At 48.9% G+C, this 25015-nt stretch overlaps 2 protein-coding genes and 1 long non-coding RNA gene across 4 annotated transcripts in view; 1 reads left to right on the forward strand and 2 right to left on the reverse strand.

The window, feature by feature from the left end:
• aipl1 (aryl hydrocarbon receptor interacting protein-like 1) overlaps nucleotides 1-13347 on the reverse strand; it is a 36216-nt gene extending 22869 nt beyond the window's left edge. For both annotated transcript variants that reach the window (XM_085965032.1, XM_085965033.1), the window contains exons 1-2: nucleotides 13173-13347; nucleotides 12218-12397 (exon numbers count right to left, since the gene is read on the reverse strand). In XM_085965032.1, coding sequence (XP_085821158.1) covers nucleotides 12218-12397; nucleotides 13173-13268 — 276 coding nt within the window. In that variant the 5' untranslated portion in view covers nucleotides 13269-13347. The remainder of the gene's footprint in view (nucleotides 1-12217; nucleotides 12398-13172) is intronic.
• LOC147102519 (uncharacterized) overlaps nucleotides 12391-25015 on the forward strand; it is a 42970-nt gene continuing 30345 nt past the window's right edge. The window contains exons 1-2 of the long non-coding RNA XR_015073284.1: nucleotides 12391-12762; nucleotides 13370-13417. This is a non-coding gene — a long non-coding RNA (uncharacterized LOC147102519). The remainder of the gene's footprint in view (nucleotides 12763-13369; nucleotides 13418-25015) is intronic.
• Nucleotides 23134-25015, reverse strand: part of LOC147102520 (uncharacterized) — a 32258-nt gene continuing 30376 nt past the window's right edge. The window contains exon 9 of the mRNA XM_085965034.1: nucleotides 23134-24072. Coding sequence (XP_085821160.1) covers nucleotides 23937-24072 — 136 coding nt within the window. The 3' untranslated portion in view covers nucleotides 23134-23936. The remainder of the gene's footprint in view (nucleotides 24073-25015) is intronic.

Consider the following 25015-nt stretch of genomic DNA (forward strand, 5'->3'; position numbering starts at 1 on the left):
GCAGCCCATCTGCAATGTGCTGTTGGGAGTTAGCTCCAGAAGAGGTCACTAAATATTTGACTATTTAAATACTCGATTCATCTCTTATCATCTCTTCAGCATGTTTAACCACATAATTCTGCTCCATTTTAAAATGTTATTTTCCTCTATACACCCGTCTGGTAAAGATGAGAAGCAAATGGCCTGCTTCCTGGGTTATGGGTTATGGGGAGCGGGCAGGGAAATGGAGCTGAGCCCAAGATCAGATCAGCCATGATCTCATTAAATGGCGGAGCAGGCTCGAGGGGCCAAATGGCCGACTCCTGCTCCTATTTCTTATGTTCTTATGTTCCTGGCCTACACTACTGTTGCTTTTGGGCTTTGCAGCTGCTTAATTCCTCCAGCACTCCGGAAATCAAGGAATGGGGAATTGCTACTATGATTCCACATCCCACTACTCCATGGGACGGTATATTGGTATAACATTGCCGCCAAACATGATTTGTATATTGTTAGTGATAACATGAAACATTCCTCATCTTTCAGAGAGATATAACATACAAATATTACATGGGTGGTATGGGAGGCCAGACCATTGGCACACAAATGCATAATCGAGCCACATGTTTGTTAGCAGATGTAATGATATCAGCAAATAGTGATGTTATTTGCCTGTTTGATTATGATGCCTTACCAGCATGTTTGCATGTATTGATTACTTATGCCTGACCAGCAGAGGTCATGTGACAGAGACAAGCAGTTTGGTTTAGTTTCAGTTTTGTTCTAGATGCATCACTAGCATGATGTCTCCTGTAAATGCTGTTAAAAAGAGTTGAACAGACTTTAGATTAAAAGACATTGGCCTAGAAATTCATTATAGCCACTTTTGGGGCGGTAAAGTCGGGCGGCCGCTAAAGTTTGCGCCCGGCGCAAATTCGAGGCCACCTCGCCGATTTTCATTAGCTTCGTCCTAAGAGTTTGCTCGAGTGCTAAAACTGGCGATGCACGGCTCTCTTTAGGCGCTAAGCCGGCGGTGCTGAGCGATACCGCTGAGGCCGGGCGCAGCGCAGGTGCAGCCATTTCTTGATTGACAGCAGACACCCTGGCGCCGGCCAGCTCTTAAGGGGGAAGGGTCGAGTTGGTCTGCTGCCATGCCCTGGACACTGCAGCACTCCAGCTAGGCCTGAACACTGCTGCTGGACCCAAATAGCGCCTGAAAGGATGGAGAAGGCCCGTGAACGAGCGCAGCGCTTCTCAGAGCATGATCTGAGGGTGCTGGTTGACGCTGTGGAGAAGAGTCGCCATATTTTGTTTCCGGACAATGGGAGGAAGCCGGCGGTCCGCGTCTACCGGAAAGCCTGGAGGCATGTCGCCACCAGGGTGACATCCAACAGTGAGGACCCCAGGAGCGGTCTACAATGCTGCAAAAAGCTAAATGACCTCGCCAGGATTGTCAGGGTGAGTACCCTTACCAGTGTCCTCCTCATCCTTGCATGTGCACCTCACATTATGGGCAAAGGGACCTGAAAGCCCTAATGGCCAGCCCTCATGCAGCAGCTATGGGACAGTCATGAACATCAATTGCACATTGTGCACTTAACACACTGGCCAGGCTATTCGACCATGGGAGGCAGTGCACACAAGATCAGGGCTACACACTGGCCAGGCTATTCCACCATGGGAGGCAGTGCACACAAGATCAGGGCTACACACTGTACTTAGAGGCCGTCCTTTCTTTTGCAGGCCAAGCTGGCCAATAATAAGAGGAGCCGGACTGAGACCGGGGGAGGCGGACCCCAGATCCAGCAGCTCACCAAGCTGCAACAGCGCGTGGAGCGCATCATGGGTGCCCGGGTGATTGGCCCCGTTGCATCTGGAGATGCCGACCCTGTTCTGGGCAACAATGGTAAGGACATCACCTTTTGGACCTCTCTCATCCCACTTGCGCATCAGATCTACATCCTTTGCCACTGTCCGACCAATGCGCTGAATGCCACCACTCATGCATCCCTCGCTGACGCCCTCTCCTCACTCTAAAGCTACTCTTGTGCCTTCCTGCTTTCAGATGGTGAGGAGGTGGTCCCTGAAGTTGCCAGTGACAGCCCCTCAGAAGAGGAGGAGGAGGAGGAGCAAGAGGAAGGCGGCCCTTCAGGGGAACCCTCAGCTGCGGCAAGCCATGCCAATGTAGGGGACACGTCTTCCCTGGAGGGGAGCGTGGGGGAAGTGTCGGAGGGGAGTGTAGCTCCTGGGACCAGCGGCCTGCAGAAACGCGGGAGGGGGGTGGAAGCTCAGCGGCCTTCTCCCCAGAGGGGGGAAGGGTCGGAGGGGAGTCCAATTGCTGGGCCCAGCGGCATCCAGCAATGCAGGAAGGGTCGGCCAGCTCGGCGGCCTTCTCCCCAGAGGGAGAGTCCGGCCTCCAGTCCGGAGACGGTCAACACCGAGGAGCTGCGCCTCCTCGAGGACTTGTCCGCGGACTCGGAGCGCCGGCACACGGAGCTCATGGGGGTAGTGGCACGGATGCCTGAGGCCATCGAGTCCCTGTCTCGGAGTGTGACTGAATTCGGGGCCTCACAGGCCACCAGTTTGGCGGAATTCGGGGCAGATCAGGCAGCGAGTCGGGCGGAATTCGGGGCAGCTCAGGCAGCGACTGGCCAGGTGATCAGTGGTGCCGTGCAGTCACTGGCTGCTCTGATGCGGTCACAGAACAGGGCAACACGGGCACTCACTGCTGCCACACTCGCTGTGTCAGCCAGGCATCGCCAGGGCACCCGCCGCGCTGCAGCAGCACAGCGGTCTGTCCCTCGGCAGATTGCTGCGCATGCTGCAGTGCTGGCCCGGGCGAGTGCCAGTGTCTCAGGTGACCAGCGAGCGCCTGCCATCCGCCAGCTTGCCCCCATTCCTCCAGCCGCCACTGCCACTCCCCCAGTGGAGCTGCCACGAGCTGCTGCAGCGACTGATGCTGCCCAGCCACAGCTACAGCATTCACCAGCCGGCCCCTCGAGGGCCAGACCTCGCCTAGGCCGACCCCCAAGGGCATCTGCCATCACGACATGTGCCCCTTAGGAGCCTTCCCCCAGCCTTGCAGCAGCCACTGGCCTCACTTTGAGGAGGAGCAGCAGGGCGTGCAGGGGCCGCCAAAGTTTGCAGAAGGCATCGCCCTCGCGGGCCACAAAGTAGAGGGTGTGTCCAAATGTTTGGTTTTTTGGAATGGGTGTTTTGTGAAGGCCGAGGATGAAGGCCATTTTTGTTTACATCTTTTGTTAATCCTCCCCAGGTTGTGGGAGTGAGTCATGTGTGTGAGTGTTTTTTGGGGGTTTCGTGTGCTTTTGGTTTTCATGTGGGAAGGGCCCTGAGTTTGTACAATAAACCATTTTATTTATTCACATTGTCCATGTTTGATCTTTGAAGTGTTTGTTGCCTTAACCGGCTGAGGGCTTGCGGAGCGGCTGCAATCATGTTCTTTCATTCGCACAAGCCATTCCCTGACAGGGGGCCTAGAAGTGACGTTCAATAAGCCGCCGACGGGCGGCCCTTGGACCTTCTGCCTCCCTCCTGGGCTGGTACTCCTCGTCCTCCTCCTCCTCCTGCTCCTCCTGCTCCTCCTCCTGAGGTGGTGGTCCAACGTGAGGTGGCAGTGCCTGAGTCCTGCGGATAACCAGGTTGTGCAGCATGCAGGAAACGACGACGAATTGGGAGACTCGCTCCTGCGAATACTGGAGGGCTCCCCCGGAGCGATCCAGACAGTGGAACCGTTGCTTCAGGACGCCAATTGTTTGTTCGATGAGGTTCCTGGTCACTTGATGGCTCTCGTTGTATGCCTCTTCAGCAGGGGTCCTGGGCGCGCGGAGCGGGGTCATGAGCCAGGTACACAAAGGATAGCCTTTGTCCCCGATAAGCCATCCTCTTGGGTGAGGCTGTGCCTGGAACATGTCAGCCACAGTTCTCTGTCGCAGGATAAAGGCATCGTGGCTGCTGCCTGGAAAGCGGGCATTGACAGCTAGGATGCGCTGCCTGTGGTCACACACCAGCTGTACGTTGAGGGAATGGTAGCCCTTCCAGTTGCGGTAATCCTCGGCATGCTCCAGAGGTGCCCGCAAAGCCACATGCGTGCAGTCAATGGCGCCCTGCACCATGGGGAAGCCCGCTATTCTTGCAAATCCCACTGCACGCTGCTGCTGCTTGTCCAGGGTCATGGGGAAGGAGATGAATTGACGTCTCCTTCTGAAAAGGGCATTGGTCACCTGGTGGATGCAGCAATGCACGGCGAACTGGGAGATGTTAGCGATGTCCCCAGCAGCGGATTGGAAGGAGCCGGTGGCATAGAAGTTGAGAGCCACCGTCACCTTCACTGCCACCGACAGAGACGTCCTGCGCCTCAGCTGTGGATGCAGATCTCTGTGAAGCAGCTGGCAGATCTCTGCAACCACCTCCCTTCTGAATCGCAGCCTCCTAACACACTGCACAGCAGACATGTTGAGATAGGAGAACTGCTGGCGGTATACCCTGGGTGGGTAAGGCCTCCCTTGGCGATGCCTGTTGCCCCCTCTGCGTCTAGCCAGGGCTGCCACTCTCTCACGGCGTCTGTAAGCCCTTCCGACATAATGCTGAAACTCAGCGTTGGCACCCAATGCAGCCCCCATAATATGCTGGCAAACACTGAGATCTCAATGAAGGCAAAAAGAATTGCAAAGCTCTGGCCTGAAGCCAAAAATACCTGTCCTAGTGTTGGGCCAAAGCAGTAAGCTCTCTTCCTTGGTCTTTCTCCAAAAATCCATTGCGCAAGAGTGAATGCTGCAAAATGGCTGCCCTTTATAGTGCAGGGTAAGTGCCCATTAATTTGCGCTCCCCGCGGCCCGCCTCGGCTGTGTACCGTTCCACTCAACAGTCGTTAGGGCCGCCCGGCGCACAATGGGGCGGCGCGAGTGAAGTTCCGGTTCCGGGCGCACAAAGGGCGTTGCACGACGATATGACGTCATGATCTGCGCGCGCAGATGAACGCGCGCAAAGACTTTGCGCCGGCGCTAAATGTCTACTGAAGTTGGGGCGAGGCGCAGATCGCGCTGCGCCCGGGCGCTAAGCGCCTAGCGCTCGAGATCTGCTCCTCCTAAGGCGCTAACGGCTGGCGCAGCCAACTGAATTTCTAGGCCATTCTCTTTCATAAATGTCTCGTCATTGAACCCACAAAGAAATCAATACATGGTGTCAGAAGTGATTGAAAGAGATGAAGAGAAAAATATCTGAAGTTAAATCAGCTCTCCACAAATTAGCAAGCCAAAAGAGAACATCGTTGCTTACCATTGGAGAATAGCTAACGAAGTAAAAAAATGGAAGGTTTACACCCACCAGCGATGCTTCAGTTGACAGGTAATGTGGCTGAAAATTGGAGGAGGTTCAAACAACGTTTGGGGTTGTATTTATCAGCAATCGGAGCTGACGAGAAAGGTGATAAAAATGAAAGCGTCACTGTTCTTACATGTCGTGGGTGATGAAGCGCTGGAGGTGTATAATAACTTCACATTCGCTGCTGATGGAGACAAAATGAAGTTAGATAAAATAATGGAACAGTTTGAGGCCTACTGCACACCTAAACGTAACGTGACGTTTGAGAGGCGCAGATTTTTCACATGTGTACAGAAAATGGGTGATACTATTGATCAGTATGTGACTGAACTGAGAAACAGAAGCAAATCGTGTGAATTTGGGGGACTGACAGACTCGCTGATAAAAGACAGACTGGTGTGTGGTATTCCGAATAATGGTCTAAGGGAAAGACTGCTAAGAGAGCAAGATCTAGACCTGGGAAAAGCCATAGCACTGTGTAGGGCTACAGAGACTGTGAAGTCGCAAGCAAAGGAGCTGTTCAGTGACAATAGCTGCAACGTGGATGCAGTGAGAATGAACGGACATAAACCGTTTAACAAAAAGAGCGCCAATGTGGAAAAAGAGGCGTGGCCAGTGAACGAAAATGAAAGGGACAATCGAAAGACATGTAGTCGATGCGGTACACAGCATCCACCAAAAAAGTGTCCAGCATATGGTAAAACATGCAATAGTTGCAACAAAAACAACCATTATGCCCGTTGCTGTAAGAACCAAGCGCAACAAAGCAAGGTCCATACAGTAGATGAAAGCGAGATAGAGGAGTTCAATGTGGATGTTGTGTCTGAAAACAAAAAAGAAAAAAGAGACTGGATGTTGACACTAAAAGTGAATGACATACATATTCCATTTAAATTGGATACTGGAGCACAAGTTAATGTGATATCAGAGACTGATTTTAAGAAAATTAGACCCAAACCAAAGATACATGGAATAAAATTGAAAGTGACAGGATACTCAGGTACTGAAATACCAGTGAAAGGAAGATGCATTGTCAAAGTGACACACAAGGGCAGAGAGCACACGTTAGCATTAATCGTGGTGCCAAAGGATGTGCAAGTCATACTAGGTTTAAAAGCCTGTGAGAGACTGAACCTGGTAAAGAGAGTCCTCGTTGTGGAAAGTGAAGGAGAGACAGTCTGTGATGAACTCATGAAAGAGTACAACGACCTATTTAAGGGTCTAGGCTGCATTCCAGGAGAACACACGATCAGAGTAGATAAAAGTATGACACCGGTCATACATCCATGCAGAAAAGTTCCGTTTGCTCTTCAAAAGCAACTGAAGGCAGAGTTGGACAGGATGGAGAGCCTGAACATGATTCGGAAGATAGATGAGCCAACTGAGTGGGTGAGTTCCCTCGTCGTAGTGGACAAAAAGAATGGAAAGCTCAGAATTTGCCTGGATCCAAGAGATCTAAACAGAGCAATAAAGAGAGAGCACTTCAAGCTTCCTACACGTGAGGAAATGTGCGGGTTAGGTTGATTGGCTATGATAAATTGACCCTTAGTGTTAGGGGGATTAAATACGTGGGGTTACGGGGATAGGGTGGGATATGTGTCGGTGCAGGCTCGATGGGCCGAAATGGCCTCTATCTGCACTGTGGGGTTTCTGTGATTTCTGTGTTTCTGTGAAATCATGGCACAGTTTGCAAATGCAAAGTATTTCAGCAAGTTAGATGCATCATCAGGATTTTGGCAGATGAAATTGGATGAAGCAAGTTCAAGACTGTGCACGTTCAACAGTCCATTTGGCAGATGCAGATTCCTAAGGTTACCATTTGGCATTGCCTCAGCTCCTGAAGTGTATCACAAAACTATCCATATGACCTATGAGCACCTGGAGGGAGTTGATACATCAATGGATGACATCATAGTATGGGGAACCATGAGAACTGAGCATGACGAGAGACTGAAAAAAGTGCTGGAAGCAACAAGGAAAACAAACCTGAAGCTGAATAGAGAGAAATGCCAGCTCGGGGTGACAGAACTGACATTCGTGGGAGATATCCTTAGCAGTGAGGGCATCAGACCAGATCCCAGAAAGGTGTCCGCCATTGAGAATATGCCAAAGCCACAATGCAAAAAGGACGTGCAGAGGTTTAATGGAATGATCAATTACATGGGGAAATTCATATCCAACCTCTCAGAAAAGATGGCGCCACTGAGAAGACTAACTGAAAAGAACATAGAATGGGAATGGAATCATGAGCATGAGAAGTCATGGAGCGATCTAAAGAAACTGCTCACAGAGGAACCAGTTCTGAGATTTTATGACCCAGCGAGACCCATCAAGATATCATCAGATGCATCACAGAGTGGGCTCGGTGCCGTTCTTCTGCAAAAATATGACTACTGGCAACCTATTGCATATGCATCGCGCTCAATGACAGACGCTCAAATAGAAAAGGAGCTGCTCAGCATCACATACGCCTGTGAAAGATTTCACCAGTTTGTGGCAGGACAAGCAATCAGTGTAGAGACTGACCATAAGCCCTTGATTGCATTGTTCCAAAAGCCACTAAATAGCTGTCCGCTTAGAATGCAAAGAATGATGATCAGGCTGCAACGCTATACACTGAATGTTGCGTACACACCGGGTAAGCTGATGTATACAGCAGACACGTTGTCCAGAGCTGTTGACCCAAGTGAGCCCGCAAACACCACAATGGATGAAAAAGTGAACGCCTATGTGGACATGATCACATGACAGGCTAAGTAAGTGGGCAGAGATTTGGCAGATGGAATACAATACTGGAAAGTGTGAGGTTATGCACTTTGGCAGGAAAAATCATAGAGCAAGTTATTATCTTAATGGCAAGAAACTGGAAAGTACTGTAGTACAAAGGGATCTGGGGGTCCTGGTGCACGAAACTCAAAAAGTTAGCATGCAGGTGCAGCAAGTGATCAAGAAGGCCAATGGAATGTTGGCTTTTATTGCTAGGGGGTTGGAATATAAAAACAGGGAGGTATTGCTGCAGTTGTACAAGGTATTGGTGAGGCCGCACCTGGAATACTGCATACAGTTTTGGTGTCCATACTTAAGAAAAGACATACTTGCTCTCGAGTCAGTACAAAGAAGGTTCACTCGGTTAATCCCGGGGATGAGGGGGTGGTCATATGAGGAGAGGTTGAGTAGATTGGGACTCTACTCATTGGAGTTCAGAAGAATGAGAGGCGATCTTATTGAAACATATAAGATTGTGAAGGGGCTTGATCGGGTGGATGCGGTGAGGATGTTCCCAATGATGGGTGAAACTAGAACTAGGGGGCATAATCTTAAAATAAGGGGCTGCTCATTCAAAACTGAGATGAGGAGAAACTTCTTCACTCAGAGGGTGGTAGGTTTGTGGAATTTGCTGCCCCAGAAAGCTGTGGAAGCTACATCATTAAATAAATTTAAAACAGAAATAGATAGTTTCCTAGAAGTAAAGGGAATTAAGGGTTACGGGGAGCAGGCAGGAAATTGGACATGAGTCTGGGTTCGGAATGGTCATGGCCCTGTGGGTAGTGGAGTGGGCCCAGGGGCCGTGTAGCCTTGTTCTGCTCCTACTGTGTTCTAATTCTGTTAGATTTCAGGAGATGGTTTTATTCCTGTTCCTGGCTGGGGTGGAGATCGCCTTTACAGAAGGTAAGTACTGTAGAAAATATAGGGACAGAGTGATCTCCTGGAAGAATTTCGATCGCCTAGATGGGTCGGAGAGGAATTTCCCAGATTTTTTTCTCCCAAATTGGCCATTGGGTCTTTATCTGGTTTTTCGCCTCTCCCGGGAGATCACATGGGTTCGGGTGGATGCAGAGTGATAGAAGATTTGAGGTTAGGATCAGATCAGCCATGATCTTACTGAATGGTGGAGCAGGCTCGAGGGGCCGATTGGCCTACTCCTGCTCCTATTTCTTATGTTCTTATGTTCTTATGTTCTAAGTGCGCTGCCCATAGCAGATGCAAAAATGGAGCTCATAAAGACTGAGACAAACAAAGATGAAACAATGAGACGACTGAGGAAAAGCATCTTGGATGGATGGCCCAACATGAAGCAAGACTGCTCACCTGACATGGCAGAGTACTGGAACTGCAGGGCGGAACTATCAGTGGTCGAAGACATCATCTACAAAGGAAGTAAAATAGTTACCCCAAAGAGTCTGAGAAGAGAGATGCTAAAAAGGATCCATGGAGGACATCTGGGAATCGAAAAGTGTAAGAAAAGAGCACGAGAGGTGATGTACTGGCCACGAATCAACCAAGATGTGACAAATGAGGTGTCAAACTGCACAATATGCCTGAAATATCGAGCAAGCAATCTGGTAGAACCACTAAAGCCACACCCAGCGCCAGACAGACCTTACCAGAAGGTAGGCGCTGACCTATTCGTATGTCAAGGGAAGGACTATCTTGTAGTCACAGACTATTACTCCCTGTATCCAGAGGTTTGTAGACTGTACACCACCACTGCAGATGCTGTGATAACATGTATGAAAGCCATATTCTCCAGACATGGCGTGGCAAGCGAGGTCTTCACAGACAACGGACCCCAGTTTTACAATGCAAGTTTCCGACACTTTGCCAAAGAGTGGGACTTTGTCCACACAACGTCAAGTCCTCACTATCCACAGTCCAATGGACTAGTGGAAAAATCGGTCCAGACAGTGAAAAGACTGATATACAAGGCAAAAGACAGTGGAACTGACTTCTACCAGTGCATGCTTGTATACCGCACAACGCCGCTCGAGTGTGGTATGTCACCAGCCCAACTCCTTATGGGACGTATGCTACCGTCAAACCTACCCATCCCGGAGAACCTCCTGAAAACAAAAGAGGGGGAGAAAGTGAGGAAGTTCAAAGAACAACAGAAAGAAAAGCAAAAGTACTACTATGACAGAGGAACACAAAACCTACCTGAACTCCACACTGGTGACCAAGTAAGGTTCAAAGACAAAACAAACTCATGGACTCAGAAGGGAACTGTCCTGAGTGAAGTTCAACCAAGATCATACACCATTCAGGTAGATGAGGGTGCTGTTCTGAGAAGAAATCGTCGAGATCTTCTCATGGGACCAGCCACAGCAAGTCAGAAGGCTGATACTGTTGAACAACCTGATCACACAGCTGAGAAACCATCATCTGAGGCAACAACTCAGATTCAAGGACAATCAATCAGAAAATCCTCAAGACACGTGAAGCCTCCTGAAAGACTCATTGAGCAAATTTAAGGACTATTGTTATAGAAGGAAGTAATGTTATCTTATTCTTTCTTCAAGTTCTAGTGTAGTTACATATTTCATGTGAACACACAAAGCAAGGTTAAAAAACCTTGATCATGATAATGATAATGTAAGTTCATTAAGTGTTACCGTTAAAATGCAGATTAATACAAAGAAAACATGTTGTTAGTTAAAAGTAAAATACTTTTGTTTTAAGAAAGGGAGATGTAATGATATCAGCAAATAGTGATGTTATTTGCCTGTTTGATTATGATGCCTTACCAGCATGTTTGCATGTATTGATTACTTTTGCCTGACCAGCAGAGGTCATGTGACAGAGACAAGCAGTTTGGTTTAGTTTCAGTTTCGTTCTAGATGCATCACTAGCATGATGTCTCCTGTAAATGCTGTTAAAAAGAGTTGAACAGACTTTAGATTAAAAGACATTCTCTTTCATAAATGTCTCGTCATTGAACCCACAAAGAAATCAATCCAGCAGGATGTTAGTGCAATGCATTGGTTTACCAGCATATTGTGCCATGGAGTCATTGGGGTGGGGGAGGCACAGCTTCGATCCCCTTTCCATTCGGTTCCTGATCTAAGCAACATTGGACAGAGGCTGCACAACCTCTCTGAGGGGTCATAAAGAAGAATTAGATGTAGATGTTGATGCTATCGTGCATTTGCTGGTGGTCAGCCTAAGGGCACAGTAATGAGGGGATGGAAACAGGCCGCGCACCTGATCTCTCAGTGACTGAGGGGAGGGGTCAGCCGGACCTGCAAATAGATCAGGGAGAACATTTCCATTGTCTGCTCTTCTGTGGAGTATATTCATGGTATTCCTTACAATGCATGTTTTACTCCTCCTTTCTCAGCTAATTTTCTCCTTTCCTTCTTTCTTCAAGGCGTTGACCCTTTGTTGAGATACAGTGCATGAGCGCTGGTTCCTCCCCCCAGGGACCACTCTTCATGTGTGGGCCCTTGACATTTTAATATTGGCTGGCTATTCAACTACTGGTTTCTTCTACAAAAATGATCTGTGTAGGCTACTAGCTGGGTGACAGTATATTAAAAATTCTAATTGGTTTCTTCTTGTTTACGAGGTAAAGAACCAAGATTGAATCAAGTAGCACTAGCTCAGACTGCACGTAGTCTAATTAAAACAATTCTTTCGTGGAAGCTGTTTCCTGGCTGCCCTAAAGTTATGCAGCCGGATGCAAAAGATAATTGGATGGGATCCCAGATTTATTTTAAACACAAAGTACTTGCTTTGATTTAGTTTACTCTGCTAATCTAAAATCATTACAAAATATATTTATCACTTACAGGGGTGAAAAAAAATCTATGTACGGGTTTCTAAGCATTTTTAAAAATGTTCTTATTCACCTTTTTGAGTGCCACGGTGTATTAAGTGACTGTAAATCATACTTTCACAGGTATAGTTGTCCATATGTTGGCAGCTTGGCTTAATCTGCTTACTCCTGCCTAAGGATCAGAACTAATGACTAAACAGAAAAACGGATTGTGGAGCATTGTGACAGGCAGCATTACTCATCCAAAGATTAATGCAAAACACTGGGGAACTTCATTTCCTTCAGACACTGTGTCATCAATTCACTATTTTCCCACTGAAAATCTACTCAGCTAGTAGCACTTACAATGACGTCACACCAGAATTCAGCAACCTCCCCGATCCTCATGGATGATATTAGAATTTCCCAGACTTCCAGTTTAAACATGTTGCCGAGAATTATTTCCATTGTTCGGCCAACTTGCTTACTGTCATCGATGACTGTTCGATCTCCGTCACATTTTATAGTCCGAAAATGGAATGTGGCCTATGTAACAAAAAAATAAAGACGGTTATTTTTAACTTCGATTTCGAATAGATTTATTATGATAGATATTTCAATTAGAATATTTTAGCTATAGGGGGTGGGGGGGGGATGGTTTATTATGTCTGCAAGTGCACTGGTTAATACATTCATGTCAATCACTTCCTGTGGTGCTTTGACACAGTTGTTATCCAGTTTATTTTAAGCGAGTCAACAGCTCTGTTAAAATAGCACACAAAGAAATTTTACATGACCACGATTACCCGTACACGACTGGAGGACATTAAACCCCATGACGTTTAAGTTTCTGTTTCCTGTATTAATTCAATAGTTTGTTTAAAATTAATAGAATTGCTTTTTACATCAAGGTAAGAATAAAATATGTATACAGTACTTTGGTTTATTTATGGGCATTTTCCAGTTGTAAGGTTTTTTAAAGAACATCAATATTGGATTGACTACTTTTGTACCACTAATGAAAGTTACAGTTAGCTAACTTTAAGAATTCAAAATTAACTTAAATTTAAATTGTTAGAATATAACAGAATAGTGCTGCCAAGATCAAACCAAAATTAAATGAAATTGAATTAAATTAGCATATGACAATTAAAGTACTAATACATCATTATGGTAAATCTTTGCAATACACTGCAACAAATATTCCACCTATTTTATTTTGCCTACACTTACACTGCCTTTAACTCAGGATTGGCAATGTTATAAATCCATAATTTTTCCAGATTGCTATTAAATAATATTTAAATATAGTTGAACTTACTTTCGATCCCGTGAGAAATTTTGGCAGCTCGCCAGTTCCTCCATGGAGAATTGTCTTTTTAATACCTTCAACATTTGCCAGATATGTTTCCTCCATGATTTGTGTTTATGGAATGTGGTGTAATATTGCAGTTTATGCTCTCAGAGCACACGTATGCATATGCTAAGATTAACTGATGATCCTAGCTTTATCAACAGGATTAAGCAGCGGAGGAAGCCAATGGCAAGGAGGAGCAGTGTAATAAGGTACTCGACTCTATTAAAAATATTCCCTGTTACATACTTCTTGAGCCTCTAATAATGGTAGCAAATTTTCTGGTAGAAATTAGCATTCCTTTTAAAATTCTAACATTAGCTTCAAGGGGATGAAATCTGGGTATTCAAGAACTCAAATAAAACATTCAAATCTTAAGAACATAAGCACCTGGAATACTGCGTACAGTTTTGGTGTCCATACTTAAGAAAAGACATACTTGCTCTCGAGTCAGTACAAAGAAGGTTCACTCGGTTAATCCCAGGGATGAGGGGATGGACATATGAGGAGAGGTTGAGTAGATTGGGACTCTACTCATTGGAGTTCAGAAGAATGAGAGGCGATCTTATTGAAACATATAAGATTGTGAAGGGGTTGGATCGGGTGGATGCGGGGAAGATGTTCCCGATGATGGGTGAAACTAGAACTAGGGGGCATAGTCTTAGAATAAGGGGCTGCTCTTTCAAAACTGAGATGAGGAGGAACTACTTCACTCAGAGGGTGGTAGGTCCATGGAATATGCTGCCCCAAAAAGCTGTAGAAGCTACATCATTACATAAATTTAAAACAGAAATAGACAGTTTCCGAGAAGTAAAGGGAATTAAGGGTTACAGGGAGCGGGCAGGAATTTGGACATGAGTCTAGGTTCGGAATGGTCATGGCCCTGTGGGTTGCGGAGCAGGCCCAGGGGCCGTGTAGCCTGATCCTGCTCCTATTTCATGTGTCTAATTCTGTTAGATTCAGGAGATGGTTCTGTGATAGTGGATTGGCGGTTAGGATCAGATTAGCCATGATCTTATTGAATGGCGGAGCAGGCTCGAGGGGCCGATTGGCCTACTCCTGCTCCTATTTCTTATGTTCTTATGTTCTTATGTTAAAATTGGTTCTATACTCTTCCATGAATTGATCCTAGTTATCAGGTATGCTTTGCCATTTATGCATATCCACTGAAACATGGCACCATTTTTAAAGGGACAGGCTGTTTGGATGATACAGTGGGTTAACATACTGTCAACTGTAATTGTGGAGAGTTTCGTGCTGTGCTCCGTTACATTTTTGCGTCTTTTCTGACCCTCTTACTCTAGATATTTTGGCTTCTGTAATTTAGATTACTCTCACAGTTGAGTCTTATCTCCTTATGGTTTTGAGTGTGTCCTCAATGACCCTGATATCTAGGTAAGTTGCTGACAACAAGCCCAGAACTATGAACAGAAGGCCTTCGTGTTTGCTGGCTAATTGAAGGAAGCGGGTCTGATGATGTCATTTGATGACACGTCATCAGCTGGTTTCCTTAAAGGGACCATGCGCAAATTAATTTTGACAGTTGTGCTGTCAGTGTTCTACAGCATTGAGGTGCTGCAAGTACTGCACAAAGGTGCACGGCTGCACCCATGACTCCCTCCATATGCTTATGGAGGGTGTCGCAGCATGCAGGGCGGTTCTCTTCCTTTCAATCTGGGCAGAAGAGACCTCCAGAGGAGACCAACGCAGCCTGGTTGCACATTGCACAGGATGGCACAAGCAGGGATCTCGTCAGGAGGACCAGGCTGCAGTGGCGCAAACCTTTCAATGATCTCAGTAGATCATGAACCGTTAGTACAAAGCCACACTCAACCTTATCCTACTGTGCCACTCATCACATCCCCATCACTCTGCCTTCCCTACCCTACTCCTGCACATCCTTACTCATACCAACTTACCTTGCACCTCCACCCATCCCTCGCTATCTGCATTATCACTTCGCCATCTTACTAGCCACCACTCACACTCACCCTCATCCTAGTTCAATCATACCAACTAACAACACACAAGGGTAAGTACTTGGGTGTTTTATGCAATGTTCATGTAAAGTTTGTGTTAATGTGGTGTCAAACAATTAAATCTTTATTTTCAACACTTTACGTTCTTGGACAGATTTGTGTGCACCTTTGAAAGTGGCTTAGTGAGTTACAGTGAATGGTGAGACATAGCGGTACCCCCCGCAATGGTGAAAAGTGTGAAAGAAATGGTTTGGGCATTGTAGGAATGCTTTATGGTGTTGGTGTGGGATGGTGCCAACCTGGCGCATCATGCGGCAGCCAGGGTGTATAGCATCAAGTGAAGTAAATCTGTCTATGGTGAGGCTATCCCTGACCTCCCAGGCAGCAATGTGGTCAGGTGCTGATGCCCTGTGTCCTGTGCAGCATCAGTTGATTACCGAGAAGGTTGGTGTTGTTGTTGTTGGTGCTGCTGATGTGCCTGGTGCTGCTGGTTTTGGGGCTGATCGTAGTGGGATTCTGAGGACCAAGGTGAGATAATTTTAAGGGCACCGATGCTGATGGAATTGATGGCAGGTGAAGTAGAGATGACAGAAGCGATCTGTCAGTGGTGAGAGAGGTTGTTCCAATGAAGTGACACTGGATAGAAAGTTTGCTCCAAACACTTGCAACCTGCATAAAGCTCAATTGTCTTCCAAATGCAGTAAGCAACAGCTTCTGAGCTTGGAAAGCGAACAGCTGTGAGATGACAGCTTTTATAGCACATTTGTAGCTGTCAGGTAATGAGATGATTCCATGGCCATTCAACTCCTGCCCTAATTACCTGATGTGATCCCTGACAGCGTGGACCCCGTAGGCTACCTGGTAAACTCTGAAGGTGAGTTGAAAATAGTTCTTAATGCTCTGATAACAAGGTCATTATGACCTTAATTGCCTCCCCCGCTGCTGCGTGTTGGGTCTGCTCAGCACTGACAGAACCAACATTTGGGAAAGGCATGTGGCGGGTTCCCGACCCGCTGTCAAAAAAAAATTCCCACCTGACCCACCACCAATCACGCCAACTGACCCCCCCACCAGAAAATTCCCCCCAATGTTCCTAAGTCTCTTGCAAATGGTACGATAGCAAAGTTTGAAGAAGGGTTCGACCCGAAACGTCAACTCAAATTTCTGTCCACGGATGTTGTCTGACCTGCTGAGTTTTTCCAGCATTTTCTGTTGTTATTTCTCTTGCAAATGGTCTTTGTTTGAGTATCCATGCACAATACGCCCCACCCTCCCCACATTCACATACTGCACAATACGCCCCACCCTCCCTGCATTCACATACTGCACAATACGCCCCACCCTCCCTGCATTCACATACTGCACAATACGCCCCACCCTCCCTGCATTCACATACTGCACAATATGCCCCACCCTCCCTGCATTCACATACTGCACAATACGCCCCACCCTCCCTGCATTCACACAATACGCCCCACCCTCCCTGCATTCACATACTGCACAATACGCCCCACCCTCCCTGCGTTCACATACTGCACAATACGCCCCACCCTCCCTGCATTCACATACTGCACAATACGCCCCACCCTCCCTGCATTCACATACTGCATAATACGCCCCACCCTCCCTGCATTCACATACTGCACAATACGCCCCACCCTCCCTGCATTCACATACTGCACAATACGCCCCACCCTCCCCGCATTCACATACTGCACAATACACCCCACCCTCCCTGCATTCACATACTGCACAATACGCCACACCCTCCCTGCATTCACATACTGCACAATACACCCCACCCTCCCTGCATTCACACAATACGCCCCACCCTCTCTGCATTCACATACTGCACAATACGCCCCACCCTCCCTGCATTCACATAATACGCCCCACCCTCCCTGCATTCACATAATACGCCGCACCCTCCCTGCATTCACACAATACACCCCACCCTCCCTGCATTCACACAATACGCCCCACCCTCCCTGCATTCACACACTGCACAATACGCCCCACCCTCCCTGCATTCACATACTGCACAATACGCCCCACCCTCCCTACATTCACATACTGCACAATACGCCCCACCCTCCCTGCATTCACATACTGCACAATACGCCCCACCCTCCCTGCATTCACATAATACGCCCCACCCTCCCTGCATTCACATACTGCATAATACGCCCCACCCTCCCTGCATTCACATAATACACCCCACCCTCCCTGCATTCACACAATACGCCCCACCCTCCCTGCATTCACACAATACGCCCCACCCTCCCTGCATTCACACACTGCACAATACGCCCCACCCTCCCTGTATTCACATACTGCACAATATGCCCCACCCTCCCTGCATTCACACAATACGCCCCACCCTCCCTGCATTCACACAATACGCCCCACCCTCCCTGCATTCACACACTGCACAATACGCCCCACCCTCCCTGCATTCACATACTGCACAATACGCCCCACCCTCCCTGCATTCACATACTGCACAATACGCCCCACCCTCCCTGCATTCACATACTGCACAATACGCCCCACCCTCCCAGCATTCACATACTGCACAATATGCCCCACCCTCCCTGCATTCACATACTGCACAATACACCCCACCCTCCCTGCATTCACATACTGCACAATACGCCCCACCCTCCCTGCATTCACATACTGCACAATACGCCCCACCCTCCCTGCATTCACACAATACGCCCCACCCGCCCTGCATTCACATACTGCACAATACGCCCCACCCTCCCTGCATTCACATAATACGCCCCACCCACCCTGCATTCACATAATACGCCGCACCCTCCCTGCATTCACACAATACGCCCCACCCTCCCTGCATTCACATACTGCACAATACGCCCCACCCTCCCTGCATTCACATACTGCACAATACGCCCCACCCTCCCTGCATTCACATACTGCACAATACGCCCCACCCTCCCTGCATTCACATAATACGCCCCACCCTCCCTGCATTCACATACTGCATAATACGCCCCACCCTCCCTGCATTCACATAATACGCCCCACCCTCCCTGCATTCACACAATACGCCTCACCCTCCGTGCATTCACACAATACGCCCCACCCTCCCTGCATTCACACACTGCACAATACGCCCCACCCTCCCTGCATTCACATACTGCACAATACGCCCCACCCTCCCTGCATTCACATACTGCACAATACGCCCCACCCTCCCTGCATTCACATACTGCACAATACGCCCCACCCTCCCTGCATTCACATACTGCATAATACGCCCCACCCTCCCTGCATTCACATAATACGCCCCACCCTCCCTGCATTCACACAATACGCCCCACCCTCCCTGCATTCACACAATACGCCCCACCCTCCCTGCATTCACATAATACGCCCCACCCTCCCTGCATTCACATACTGCACAATACGCCCCACCCTCCCTGCATTCACACAATATGCCCCACCCTCCCTGCATTCACACAATACGCCCCACCCTCCCTGCATTCACATAATACGCCCCACCCTCCCTGCATTCACACAATACGCCCCACCCTCCCTGCATTCACACACTGCACAATACGCCCCACCCTCCCTGCATTCACATACTGCACAATACGCCCCACCCTGCCTGCATTCACATACTGCACAATACGCCCCACCCTCCCTGCATTCACATACTGCACAATACGCCCCACCCTCCCTGCATTCACATAATACGCCCCACCCTCCCTGCATTCACATAATACGCCCCACCCTCCCTGCATTCACACAATACGCCCCACCCTCCCTGCATTCACACAATACGCCCCACCCTCCCTGCATTCACACAATACGCCCCACCCTCCCTGCATTCACATACTGCACAATACGCCCCACCCTCTCTGCATTCACATACTGCACAATACGCCCCACCCTCCCTGCATTCACATACTGCACAATACGCCCCACCCTCCCTGCATTCACACAATACGCCCCAACCTCCCTGCATTCACATACTGCACAATACGCCCCACCCTCCCTGCATTCATATAATACGCCCCACCCACCCTGCATTCACATAATACGCCGCACCCTCCCTGCATTCACACAATACACCCCACCCTCCCTGCATTCACACACTGCATAATACGCCCCACCCTCCCTGCATTCACATAATACCCCCCACCCTCCCTGCATTCACACAATACGCCCCACCCTCCCTGCATTCACACACTGCATAATACGCCCCACCCTCCCTGCATTCACATAATACGCCCCACCCTCCCTGCATTCACACAATACGCCCCACCCTCCCTGCATTCACACAATACGCCCCACCCTCCCTGCATTCACATACTGCACAATACGCCCCACCCTCCCTGCATTCACATACTGCACAATACGCCCCACCCTCCCTGCATTCACATACTGCACAATACGCCCCACCCTCCCTGCATTCACATACTGCACAATACGCCCCACCCTCCCTGCATTCACACAATACGCCCCACCCTCCCTGCATTCACATAATACGCCCCACCCTCCCTGCATTCACACAATACGCCCCACCCTCCCTGCATTCACATAATACGCCCCACCCTCCCTGCATTCACACAATACGCCCCACCCTCCCTGCATTCACATAATACGCCCCACCCTCCCTGCATTCACATAATACGCCCCACCCTCCCTGAATTCACATAATACGCCCCACCCTCCCTGCATTCGCATAATACGCCCCACCCTCCCTGCATTCACATAATACGCCCCACCCTCCCTGCATTCACACAATACGCCCCACCCTCCCTGCATTCACATACTGCACAATACGCCCCACCCTCCCTGCATTCACATACTGCACAATACGCCCCAGCCTCCCTGCATTCACACAATACGCCCCACCCTCCCTGCATTCACATACTGCACAATACGCCCCACCCTCCCTGCATTCACATACTGCACAATACGCCCCACCCTCCCTGCATTCACATACTGCACAATACGCCCCACCCTCCCTGCATTCACATACTGCATAATACGCCCCACCCTCCCTGCATTCACATACTGCACAATACGCCCCACCCTCCCTGCATTCACATACTGCACAATATGCCCCACCCTCCCTGCATTCACATACTGCACAATACGCCCCACCCTCCCTGCATTCACATACTGCACAATACGCCCCACCCTCCCTGCATTCACACAATACGCCCCACCCTCCCTGCATTCACATACTGCACAATACGCCCCACCCTCCCTGCATTCACATAATACGGCCCACCCACCCTGCATTCACATAATACGCCGCACCCTCCCTGCATTCACACAATACACCCCACCCTCCCTGCATTCACACAATACGCCCCACCCTCCCTGCATTCACACACTGCACAATACGCCCCACCCTCCCTGCATTCACATACTGCACAATATGCCCCACCCTCCCTGCATTCACATACTGCTCAATACGCCCCACCCTCCCTGCATTCACATACTGCACAATACGCCCCACCCTCCCTGCATTCACATAATATGCCCCACCCTCCCTGCATTCACATACTGCATAATACGCCCCACCCTCCCTGCATTCACATAATACGCCCCACCCTCCCTGCATTCACACAATACGCCCCACCCTCCCTGCATTTAGACAATACGCCCCACCCTCCCTGCATTCACACACTGCACAATACGCCCCACCCTCCCTGCATTCACATACTGCACAATACGCCCCACCCTCCCTGCATTCACATACTGCACAATACGCCCCACCCTCCCTGCATTCACATACTGCACAATACGCCCCACCCTCCCTGCATTCACATACTGCATAATACGCCCCACCCTCCCTGCATTCACATAATACGCCCCACCCTCCCTGCATTCACACAATACGCCCCACCCTCCCTGCATTCACACAATACGCCCCACCCTCCCTGCATTCGCATAATACGCCCCACCCTCCCTGCATTCACATACTGCACAATACGCCCCACCCTCCCTGCATTCACACAATATGCCCCACCCTCCCTGCATTCACACAATACGCCCCACCCTCCCTGCATTCACATAATACACCCCACCCTCCCTGCATTCACACAATACGCCCCACCCTCCCTGCATTCACATACTGCACAATACGCCCCACCCTCCCTGCATTCACATACTGCACAATACGCCCCACCCTCCCTGCATTCACATACTGCACAATACGCCCCACCCTCCCTGCATTCACATAATACGCCCCACCCTCCCTGCATTCACATACTGCATAATACGCCCCACCCTCCCTGCATTCACATAATACGCCCCACCCTCCCTGCATTCACACAATACGCCCCACCCTCCCTGCATTCACACAATACGCCCCACCCTCCCTGCATTCACACAATACGCCCCACCCTCCCTGCATTCACATACTGCACAATACGCCCCACCCTCCCTGCTTTCACATACTGCACAATACGCCCCACCCTCCCTGCATTCACATACTGCACAATACGCCCCACGCTCCCTGCATTCACACAATACGCCCCAACCTCCCTGCATTCACATACTGCACAATACGCCCCACCCTCCCTGCATTCATATAATACGCCCCACCCACCCTGCATTCACATAATACGCCGCACCCTCCCTGCATTCACACAATACACCCCACCCTCCCTGCATTCACACACTGCATAATACGCCCCACCCTCCCTGCATTCACATAATACGCCCCACCCTCCCTGCATTCACACAATACGCCCCACCCTCCCTGCATTCACACACTGCATAATACGCCCCACCCTCCCTGCATTCACATAATACGCCCCACCCTCCCTGCATTCACACAATACGCCCCACCCTCCCTGCATTCACACAATACGCCCCACCCTCCCTGCATTCACATACTGCACAATACGCCCCACCCTCCCTGCATTCACATACTGCACAATACGCCCCACCCTCCCTGCATTCACATACTGCACAATACGCCCCACCCTCCCTGCATTCACATACTGCACAATACGCCCCACCCTCCCTGCATTCACACAATATGCCCCACCCTCCCTGCATTCACACAATACGCCCCACCCTCCCTGCATTCACATAATACGCCCCACCCTCCCTGCATTCACACAATACGCCCCACCCTCCCTGCATTCACATAATACGCCCCACCCTCCCTGCATTCACACAATACGCCCCACCCTCCCTGCATTCACATAATACGCCCCACCCTCCCTGAATTCACATAATACGCCCCACCCTCCCTGCATTCGCATAATACGCCCCACCCTCCCTGCATTCACATAATATGCCCCACCCTCCCTGCATTCACACAATACGCCCCACCCTCCCTGCATTCACATACTGCACAATACGCCCCACCCTCCCTGCATTCACATAATACGCCCCACCCTCCCTGCATTCACACAATACGCCCCACCCTCCCTGCATTCACATACTGCACAATACGCCCCACCCTCCCTGCATTCACATACTGCACAATACGCCCCACCCTCCCTGCATTCACATACTTCTGGAGATTTTTTTCAGTGGGGAGATGGTGTATATTGTATGTAGAGATTTACAGTAGTTCTTCAAACTCTCATTCTCAAGGCCCTTAAATTTGCTTGTTTTATTTCCCCTTTCTTTTCTTATCTCTGTGGATGACTTGAGCTTTACGGATACGGTAATAAATGTTGGCCGAGAATTTGATGATTTTAACAATTCACCTATATGGGTTCATTTAATTTCATGCTGTTATGAGGCACTCAATGCCTGGTAACTAGAAGCTGGTCCTTTCCAGTGTTCTAAGCATAACTGCGTTTGCACAAGTGTGTATTTCACAGCAGTTATTCACATCTGTTGCACAAAAAAAATCCATTGTAAATTTAACATCAGTTTCTAATCATGTCACCAACTTACTAGTAACTATTAAAATACAAATAAAATACAACAATAACAAAAACTTCCATTGATATAGGGTCTTTAATGTAGTAAAATGTCCCAAGGCACTTCACAGGAGCGTGATCAAACAAAGTTTGACACTGAGCCACATAAGGAAATATTAGGACAGATGACCAAAAGCTTGGTCAAAGAGGTAGATTTTAATGAGCGCCTTACAGGGGGAGAGAGAGGTAGAGAGGCGGAGAAGTTTAGGGAGGGAATTCCAGAGCTGAAGGCACAGCCGCCAATGGTGGAGCGATTAAAATCGGGGATGCGCAAGAGGCCAGAATTGGAGGAGCGCAGAGATCTCAGACGGTTGTAGAGCCATGGAGGGATTTGTAGAGCCATGGAGGGATTTGTAGGCCATGGAGGGATTTGAAAACAAGGATGACAATTTCGAAACGGAGGCATTGCCGGACCGGGAGCGAGCACAGGGGTGATACGGGTGAATGGGACTTGGTGCGAGTTAGGGTACGGACAGCAGAGTTTTGGATGAGCTCAAGTTTATGTAGGGTGTGACATGAATCTTGCCATTCATGTAGAAATGACTTATGGAATAATACTGAGCGGCCTGCTGGGCCCGTGGCCGAGTATTTATACTCTCCCTGGACAGCGCCACCAGCAGGCCGCTCAGTATTATTCCATAAGTCATTTCCACATGAATGACAAGATTCATGGCAGGGTGGAAGATGGGAAACCGGCTAGGGGAACATTGGAATAGTCAAATCTAGAGGTAACAAAGGCATGGACATAAAATCCACAGCTGCTTTTTTAGCTTAGCACGAGCAAGGCTTTGTGTTTTCTGGTTGGAACTTCCGTTTCTTTCTTAAAGCAAGTATAACAATAGAATCCGAAGGTCAGCTCCAATCTTAACTTCAGAAATTTTCCATTCCAGGGCGTAGAAATCCGCTTTCTCCAGGAAGTCCTTACTGGTGATGGTGTCTGGTTTAACAGCATCATTCCTGAAGGCAAAAGATGTCAAATTGAACAATCTCTGACATCTAGCAAAGAAGCACTGGGGTTTCCCACTACGGCCCTGAAAATCCATAGCCTTCAGCAGGAGTCCACCAGAAGGGCCACAAATAAAGCTGACACCAGGTATGCCAGATACAGGCCTTGAACTACAGTTTCTGGGATGGTCTTTAGAGGATGGGAAAGCCCTCAAACATGGTGGGCACCTTAGATGCTCCTTAGTGGAGTGGGTATCTGCCATTCCCATGTGGAACAGATGGCCTCCCCCCATCCTGGAAAGTCCACTGGGATCAGGGCGGGGCAAGCACACGCCAGCACTTAAATGCCAGGATGTGCCCACCTCCAGATTTTCAGGGATGTCACATTTAGGACCAATGATAGTTTGAAGACTTTAATATGACCCATTGCTGATTTAAAGAAAACTTATCTCTATCATTCATAAACCGGACAGGATTTTTCCAACCCACGACTACTATGGCTGAGGAGGACAAAAGCAGTGAGATCGTTGGAGGACCATCACCTCCAGGTGCCCCTCCAAGTCACATGCCATCCTGACTTTGGCATATATTGCTGTTCCTTCATCATTGCTGGGTCAAAATCCTGGAATTTCCTACCAAGCAGCATCGTAGAAGCATCAGCAGCATAAAGACTGTAGCAGTTAAAGAACAGGAGCCACCACCACTGAGAACAACTAGAATTGGGCAATAGACAGGGGCCTTGCCAGCATTGCCCACACTCCAAGAACAAATAAACAAGAAATGTATTGCAAAAGTGATACAGAAGTTCCCTGTTGAAAGTACATCAATGATCTAAGACGTGTAGCCAGGTAAAAAATAAAATGCAGAAAAGGAGCCACAACGCAAGAAACTCGTACTAAAGGAGAACCTTTTAATATAGACAGAACAAAGGTTGGCCCAAAGTTTTTCCTCTTAT

This window comes from Somniosus microcephalus, chromosome 22 (assembly GCF_052327205.1).
Source record: "Somniosus microcephalus isolate GS21.2 chromosome 22, FLI_Smic_1.0, whole genome shotgun sequence".
NCBI lineage: Eukaryota > Metazoa > Chordata > Chondrichthyes > Squaliformes > Somniosidae > Somniosus > Somniosus microcephalus.